The sequence below is a fragment of the Zeugodacus cucurbitae genome, chromosome 4 (assembly GCF_028554725.1).
Source record: "Zeugodacus cucurbitae isolate PBARC_wt_2022May chromosome 4, idZeuCucr1.2, whole genome shotgun sequence".
Taxonomy (NCBI): domain Eukaryota; kingdom Metazoa; phylum Arthropoda; class Insecta; order Diptera; family Tephritidae; genus Zeugodacus; species Zeugodacus cucurbitae.
Genome location: NC_071669.1, coordinates 60095325 through 60104399, shown reverse-complemented (window position 1 = coordinate 60104399; position 9075 = coordinate 60095325). Strand labels below are relative to the sequence as shown.

Here is a 9075-nt window from a genome sequence, read left to right as displayed (position 1 = left end):
TTAATTAAAAGCTTTAGCCGCTGCAGCGCGCTATCTTCAATGTACAATCAAAAAGCTTGTTTGTTTTTTGTAAAATATTTTTTTTTTTTTAATATTACTTTGGTACTTTGCTAGAGATAAAAATAAAAAATATAATATCTATTAAAAGAGAAAATGTGAAATGCGCTTAAAAATGCAATAACAACAAAAAAAACTAATTTACAGCTTAAATTTTATAATCAATAGGCACATCATGGATATGTTAGCATTTGAATATGTACACAACGGTACATACTATTTGTTGCCAGTTAGACCGGCTTAAATTATACAGCAAACCCAAATACATATATACATACATATGTATATAAAAGACAGTGTTAATAAAGACGTGTTATATAGATGTAGGTTTGTCATTTGCTACTTAATTAAAGCTTAATGGTTTAATTTTTAAGCGATCGGCCAAAGCCGCACAAGTCTTTAGTTGATTTTCCAAGTACTGGATGCCACCAGCTTCGTCCACCGATTTCATATTTAAGTCTTCCTTGTCACCAGCGACCAAGACGGGTTTGGAGGGGTCAGTCTGTGTGGTAGGAAATTAATTATTATTTAATTTAATTTAATTTGATTTTTAATTCACTATTTTGTTTAATTGTTATGGTTTCTAATAATTTTAGATTAATTTATTAAATTTATTTATTTTAAGAATATTTTAATTATTTTTATAAAAATTATATATTTTTATATTTTAATTTTTTTTTGTTTTTGTATATAATTTTTACAATAATTATTTTTTATTAAAAAAATTATAATATATTAAAAAAAAATTAATAAAAATAGATTTTATTAAAAAATTATTTTTTTTAAATCATTAAAAATAAATATATTTTTTTTTTATTTTAAATAAAACATTTGATTGTTTAAGTTTTACATATTATTGTTTGCAATATTTTTGAATAAAAAATAATGCTGCTATAGAAAAGAAAATTCTTATTTTTTAATTTAAGAATCAATTTTTTTTATAAATATTATTAATTGTTTTTTTTTTTTATGAGAATTTTGAAAGTTATAATTATTCGTTGTGAAAAAATATTTTCAAATATATTTTTTGTTGTTTTCATAATTTTTTTTTTGTATTTTTTTTTTAAATATATTTTCTAAAATTTAAACTATGTAATATTTTTTTAAATAAAATATTTAATACTTCATTTTAATCATATTCATATTTCAACACAATTTTCTACTCACCGGTTCGCAGCCACGCAGACGACTGTTGAAGTCAGTTAGACGATCTTCAAAGTCAGGCGCGAAGCAATTGGGATCCACAGCAATGAACACTTGACCCAAATCGGCCGCTGTGTTTGCGCCCGCATGCGTCCATTTGCGCACTTTCGTCGAGTAGTTGGCGCCCGCCGACACACCCGAAAGGATATCCACCATAGCACCCAGACCATAACCCTTGTAACCGGACGAGATTTCCTGACCACCGAGTGGCATTAAACAGCCCGTGCTGAAGGCCAGTTCAGCATCATTGGTTTGGTTGCCGGAAGGATCTTGCGCCCAACCATCGGGCAAGGGAGCGCCTTTGCGACGTTGAATTTCGATCTTGCCCACCGCGACGGCAGTGGTAGCCATATCCAAAAGGAATTTGTCATCCTTAGCGGGTGCACCAAATGACAGCGGGTTTGTGCCCAATGCAGCCTCCTTCGAGCGTGTTGGCGCCATCAGCGGAGATGTGTTTGTCGTAGTCATACCCATTAAACCCTCTTTGAGGGCACGCAACACATACCATGAGGCAATGCCATAGTGATTCGAGCCCTTGGCGCATACCCAACCGACACCAACTGCTTTGGCTTTCTTAATAGCCAAATCCATGCAGTAATTACCGACAACTACGCCCAAACCGTTGCGACCATCCACCCAAGCGGTGGAGGGAGTCTCCTTCAGGATCACCGGTACGGCAGCGCCATCAGTCGAGTTGATCGCCAGATCGTTAATATACATTTCGAGACGATTCATGCCGTGACTGAAGTGTCCACGGTAATCGGCACCAACCAGCAGATCAGCCATGGCCTCGGCATGATCCCGCGGCACATTGACGGCCAAGAAACAATCGGTCATGAAACGCTTAGACTCGGCGACCGCCACCAAATTGGGTTGCTGAGCAGACGACATTTTTTTGTGTGATGTGCGACGGTTATCTAAAACAAAATAAATACGAAGAATTCTTTTATGCCGTAAAGTTCAAGATATCTTTCTTTCTTATTCGTTGCACTTGTTGTCAAGGAAGCACTAAAGCGGCGGAGACGACGATCGCGTTCGATTGTACGCGTACGAATGAAATCACTTGGGTTGTGTGGCGGATATTTTCGTTAAAATCTCGCAATTTGGCGAGCGCGTTAGTCGAGCTTAATAGCGGAGAGGAATGCGCCGCTAAGTGTGTGTTTGGTCTACTGTACATAAAAAATATTTATTGCTGTGCGTGTATGTGTGTGTGTGTTTTGCTTTTAAATTGCTCGATTTACGTTTGGAAGCTTATAAAAATGTGTTATCAGGCTTTGCTTAAAAAAATTAGGCAAAGGGTCGTGGTATGCGAAATAACAAATAACAATGTCAACACGAGCAGCAGCAGTAGCCTCTGCTTGACAGCAACAGAAATGGGCGGCATGTGTACAATACATATTTAGGTTGTTTATACATATACAACTATAAAACTATCTGCTACCCAACTGTGCAAAATAATGGATACGCTTGTTTGGTTTCATGCTAAATCATAAAAAAACATCAAAAATATTCTTTGGAAAAAATATATTTAGGGTATTCACAAGGTGTCATATTTTGTCATATCGTCATATGACTGTCATATCAACACTGTTGTTGTTTCACATGCAAAATTAAAATATGACTTATACAACACTGCGTGGTATGTTTCTTGAGTTCGCTATTCTATACCCCTACCCACTTGCTGCCGAATTTTTTCGGTTTTTTGCGGCATATGCCTAGTACTGAAGTAACCGGTTAGTTTTTGGAACTGGTTTTTTTTTGGACACACTCGTGGCAGTGTGGGCGGTCGGTGGGTGGGGCTTTGGGGCAAAACTTCGACGAGTGGGTAGTCGGTTTTCTGTGAAGAACCGGTTTTTTTGGGTCGGTCAGTGGTCGGTTTTGCTCGTGCCCTTCTGCCCGAACACTTCGCAACCGATTTATACCGCACATTGTATATATCTGGAAAATACGTATATATATCTGGTTTTGGTCTCAGCAAAAATCGCTATGATTAAGTGTAGAAATATGACAAAATATGACATACAACAGTTAAGGGTGCTCACAAGTGTCGTATTTTTTAAGAATATTAAAATATGACTTAAGACATACAACAAAGCTTGTGAATTGCCTAATTATTTTTATGGAACTATTCGGAATCATATACTTATTTGAGAACTATCTAGTCTAAAGACTTTTCTCTTTATACAAAATTTTGGTAACGAAATCTTATGAAGGCTAAGGTCTTTATACCATTCCACTACCAAATATCAGTAAAAAAACTAGAACTATTTTTAGAAAAAAAAAACATAATTTTGAATGGAACTATTCTGAACCATATTCTTATTTGAGAACTACCTAGCTTTTATACCTTTCCTCTTTGTACCAAATTTCAGAAGAAAATTGCTCTAAAATGTATAACATATTGTTGTTGTTGTAGTAGTATATTTTGGATCAATTGTATCTCAAAATTGTTTATAATTATCGGATCACTCTCAGAAAACACGTGATTTCTTGGTACCCTTGAGGCCAATGTATAAGATGGAGGACAGTTTGAAAAACATAGCTTTGAGAAAAACGCGTTCAGAGTTTCCTGTTGCCAACTCAGCGCTTCAAATAGCTTCTTCTTCTAACGGCATGTTAAGAAGCAATTTATGAAAAAATCGATTTTTTTAGTCCATTATATGGGATGACTCCTTAATATAGGTCATTCACATATCAAATATTATGAAAGAACAAGAAGTTATGAAACGATAGTTCAAGGGTTCGTATCTAGTATTACGAAGAAGGTCATAACCCTGTCATAACCTCACTTATTCATGCATTTTTTCTATTTACCACTAATTCTGGTACGTTTTTAGTCCTTAATATATAAGATAGGATCACATACAGCGAAATTCCTCATACCCGACAGCACCCGTCGCAATGTTTTTGTCCGGCTATGGGAGCTATCCTGTAATGAGGACTTATCGTTTTTAGGAACTCCACTTTCGGATAGGACTAGGACTATTGTATTTAAAACTGTTTATTGTTAAGCCCACAAAATTTTAAAACCGTTTATTCCACATAATCTGAAGGTCTGCTCTATATTGCAAGCTTTTCAAGTAAAATTATTTTAATCTTATTTATTATTTTCAAAAATTATAATTTTTTAGAATGCATACTTCTCAAAAAAATTAGTTTTTAGCACAAATACATGTAGCATCGTTCGCCAGTCGTTAAATAAAAATTTTGAGGTTAAGTCGGAAACTCTAATACTCTTTTCAATATTACAAAAAACAAGCAAGAACTAAATTTAAATAGTTAAATTATATTATATTTACCTCTTTCTATAAGTTTATAATTCAAGTGTCTCTATTATTTTGAACAGTAGTGTATATAGTTTTAAAACATGAGTTGAATACAAAAATACAAACAAATAAAAAATTGTATATTCATTTCCATGCAGACACCAGAGTAAATATATGTATGTATATGTGTGTATGTGTGTGTATATTTTAAGATAATGCTAATTTTATTTATAAATTGAGCTTTATCAACCGTATTATGCACACACAAATATGGCTGTATACTGTATTTGCATTTATGTTAGGTTAATTGTAGACTATTTTTATTGATTTTGTTTTGATAGCAACTTAGTGAAACTTAATAAACATAATTATGACTGTATTTAAAAATGAATTTCCTATCTTTAACGGCACTCTTTAAGTATTTTTTATTTATAATATATTTTTTTATTTTAAATTAATGATAAAGTAACTAGAATTCCATTATATAAAAATTTCAATATTTTTTTAATAAAACCAAAATTTTAAAATGTTTCTCTCTTCAAGTACCCTCAAAAATTGGTTTAAAATTCCCTTATCATACCATATCTTTTCATAGCAAACTAGCAATAATTTATGGTTACTAAGAAACCTCGAACTATAAATAAGGTACTCATTCATAATAAACAACTGATAACACACTGACAACACCGCAGCAATTAAGACAAATTACAAACGTGGCTGCACATACAAACAAACATACATACACATATGTATAGAGTGAGGTGTTTGTTATTTACAATACTTTTAAGTATATTATAAGCCTTGAACTTCAACGCACGAGCCTCCAATGAGTAAGTATTGCTTACAAGCCTATCAAGAGCAACGACAAATGTACATACATAAATTTGTTAATAAACAAAATATTGAAAATAAAAAAAAACACAACTTCCATATGCTTAAATGTCCCAGAAAGGGGCGTGCGTCACAAATCATGTTACTTATTGTATAAGACCTTAGCATTTACAGCTGCGACGATCAGCATACAAATAATATAGACGAAAAATGAAAAAAAAAAGATGATGGAGAACAAAACTTGTGCCAAATAATACATATTTATATGTTTGTGTAGGTATTTTGCATTTAAAGCAAGTTGTCGGAATGATTGTAGTGAATTTTTAGGCATTTCAATAAAAGACTGGTTACAAAACTATTTACTTTGGTTGATTTTAAACTGGTTAATCAAAATTAAAAAAAAAAAACAAGTACGGAAGTTAGGTGAAGTTATGACCCGATTTCACACATTTTAGGCACGAAGACATATTATTAGAAGAAACATATTCCCTCTGAATTTCTTCAAAATATATGTGAGAGACTTACCCATATTTTCGGTAAAAAAAATTTGTTAGAAGCAAAGATATTCGATATATAGGGTCTTGAACACTTTCGAAATATAAGGTCTTGCTTTCGACGATTTTTAGAAGAACGGTTTTTAGGAAGATATTATGAACCGAATTTCATTGAAATTGGTCGATAAGTTTCGGAGATATGGTTTTTGACCCATAAGTGGGAGGAGCCACGCCCATTTAAAATCTTGTATACCATTTTGAGTGCAGCTCTTCTGTACTATCTTTATAATGAAATTTTAGGTTTCTGTTGGTTTTGCTTACTGAATTAAAGCATTTTTAGTAGTTTTCAACATAACCTTTGTATGGGAGGTATGTGTGGTTATAATCCGATTTCCTCCATTTTTGTACTGTATAAGGAAGTGCCTGAAGAAAACGACTACTGTTGATATAGCTTTAGTATTTTAAAAAACTTAGTAGGGGCGGGGTCCACTTTCCCAAAAAAAATTACATCCAAATATACCCCTTCCTAGAACTATCCTTCGTACCAAATTTTACTACAATAGCTTAATTTATGGCTTAGTTATAGCTCTTTATATATTTTCGGTTACAGCTATTTTGTGGGCGTGACAGTGGTCCGATTATGCCCATCTTCGAACTTAACCTACTTATGGTGCCAAGAAATTACGTCTACATTAATGCACTTAAGACAGCGCTTCTTCCAATCGTCGAAACAATTCTCAAACTCGATTTTCGAAATCGACTTTGGCTGTTTCATCGATTTCTCGTATGTTTGTAAAACAAACGGTTCTTCTTTAAGATTTTCTTTATTCTGGCGAATATAGAGGCTAGTCCATAGTTACAGGCTATGTTTTTAGCCAAGAATTCACGAACAAGCAACGGAAAACGTCAAATGAAAATTTTAAAATTCCCGTTATTTTTTGAGCACACACACACAGTAAGCTCTTAAATTTTTAATTTAGACGATGGTATTATACGACCCCAAGCAATTTTTTTAAAGGACCAGTATTATATCTAAAATATGTACTATATGAAATAGAGATATGTAGAAAACCAGACTACTGTCACGAAAATCTTCTGACACTCCAATTTTCTATGTGGTTGCAGCTCAATAAAATTGCGAATAAAGCGTGTGTAGTGTGAATTTTTTTTTTGCATTTTTGTCTCTCCTGATTCCATTGTTGTTCTTAATAATACACTCGTGACTATCTTATGTAATAGATTTAGCAAAATTTTTAATTATGTGCGCCAAAAAATATACAAACGTACATATGTATATAAAACTACAGTGAAACATTTTTCTTAAACATTTTTGTTTGTATGACGCTCATCTAATAATTAATACAACAAAAATGCTGGAAATCTATTAAGAATATGCCTTTGAAAAATATTTGGACAGTTCTGTCGTCAACAATACTGCTCCTGAAGGTAGGCAACATTTTTGATTATTAATGAAAGAGAGATTTGAAATACAATTTGGGGAATGTTTTTACCACTACAGCAACAACAGTTACTTAGAATTAAATAGTAAGTATGGTAAATATAATTATTATTTTTTATGACGAATTCTGCTTTATGATTCAGTTGACTTCATTTAAAGTATAAAGAATTGAGTTAAAATAATCACTTTCCTTTTTTAAATTCAGTAGTTGATTCTTAGTAATTCTTACATGATCTTAGTAATAATTTAAAATAAAGTAACAATAAAGTAAAATAAAGAAAATCTTTTCTCAGTAAACATATTTCGCTGAAGACCACAATCACTTCTGAATAAAAGTACGTGACTTTAATTATTTGGAAGTGATCTCAAATAAGAAATCTTAAACCACACTTTGTAGCCTCAATTGTTACTAAGTTGCTAATTTAAGAGTTCTCAGTTCAAAACCTGTTATTGCCTTAAATTTTCACAGACAGAAAACAATAAAATTTGCATATTCTACTTACCAAAATAGGCATTTTCCGCCGCTGCAGCCACAGTTGTCAACTGATTTTGTTTTTCACCAGGCATTTTACCGCTTGCACTTAAGCTATTGAACTTTCTGGTTGATACCGCTGTGGTCAACAGGTTAGACGTGTTTTCTGCATCATTTTTACGTAGAGATTTGATAAGTACAGTTGATGAACAACGCCACTGTGCATTGTTGATGGTGCGTGTTGGAAGGCTCAACAAAGTCAAAGATGTCATTTTGTTGTTGTACGCAAGATCTGATCAGACAAACTATTTCTGTGATATTTCTTATCAAAAGTAAGCACTTTGTTTTGCTTAGAGACTAATCAGCTGTGAGCGAGTGATTATGCGAGGCGGTTTTGTTGTTTTTGTCTTTAGTTAGGACGTAGTACCAGTGTTGAATGATGACGTACAGCAGGTAGAGAGTGTGTAAAAGAGAGAGAGAGAGAGAGGGAGAGATGGTAAATTAAATTAAATAAGAATTTAATGATAATTAATTTTTTTTCTTTAAAAACGCTGAGCAGACTTTTATGCGGTTATATATATCTATATATTATTTACTATTTATAAATTAATAAAAATTTGAAAATAAACACATCTACACTTTATAGCAAAGAAAATATAAACATTTTTCATTTTCACAAAATTGTTGCTTTCACTTTCCACCGTTTTTACTTTCTGTTTGAGCTAGGTTCTTAGCAGAAACTCTTTAATATTTAGTTCAAGTATTGTTTGTTGCACTTTAAAACTCACTTTGTTAATAATAATAATAAGAATGCCTTCAATTTACATTGGCATGCAAATATTCGTAAAAAAATACTCGTACCACACTCTACCCGGTATAGTGCCCGCGTCCAGCTCTCGTTGCCCACTGATGTCTGCCGTGTCTAATGCTAATGATTATACAAGTAACATGCACATATGTATTTTGTATGACCGCACAGCCAACTATGTAACCTTCGCTGAGAACGTTGGCATCGCCGAAACGCACGAAAATTCATATGTGCTCATTGCCTGCAGTCTCTTTCTTGAAGAATTACTGCTCGTTTAAGCGATTACGAATTTACTATTTGTTTACTTTTACTTTAAATATTTGTTACAATTGTTATTTGTAGTGCCAGCCAGTGGAAAATTATCGACGTTTAGACAAACTAGAAAGAACTCGCGAGAATTCACAGTCTCTGGCTGCAGCTTTTGTGAGTCAATGCGCTGTGCGTTGGAAGAGCGAAGCAATTTTAAAATGCATTTTTTAAATTAT

The 9075-nt window shown here is 33.0% G+C and overlaps 1 protein-coding gene across 2 annotated transcripts; it reads right to left on the bottom strand.

The window, feature by feature from the left end:
* Positions 1 to 144: 144 nt before the first annotated feature.
* Positions 145 to 8815, bottom strand: LOC105220780 (uncharacterized oxidoreductase YjmC). 2 transcript variants are annotated; one of them, XM_011197281.3, is made up of 4 exons: positions 8644 to 8815; positions 7814 to 8189; positions 1225 to 2177; positions 145 to 559 (listed from the first exon to the last, which is right to left on the bottom strand). In XM_011197281.3, exons 2-4 carry the CDS (start codon positions 8052 to 8054, stop codon positions 401 to 403), a joined length of 1353 nt encoding a protein of 450 aa, XP_011195583.2. In that variant the 5' UTR covers positions 8055 to 8189; positions 8644 to 8815; the 3' UTR covers positions 145 to 400. The 2 variants fall into 2 exon arrangements, with proteins under 2 accessions (XP_011195583.2, XP_011195582.2); XM_011197280.3 differs by having other exon boundaries at positions 8571 to 8729.
* Positions 8816 to 9075: the final 260 nt, after the last annotated feature.

Excerpts from the sequence above, each read along its gene's own strand:
- LOC105220780 (XM_011197281.3), bottom strand. The coding sequence starts at position 8,054 with ATGACATCTTTGACTTTGTTGAGCCTTCCAACACGCACCATCAACAAT. Across the intron at positions 2,178-7,813 it reads GGCGGAAAATGCCTATTTTG|ATAACCGTCGCACATCACAC; the intron begins GTAAGTAGAATA and ends ATTTTGTTTTAG. Across the intron at positions 560-1,224 it reads GTCTGCGTGGCTGCGAACCG|ACTGACCCCTCCAAACCCGT; the intron begins GTGAGTAGAAAA and ends CCTACCACACAG.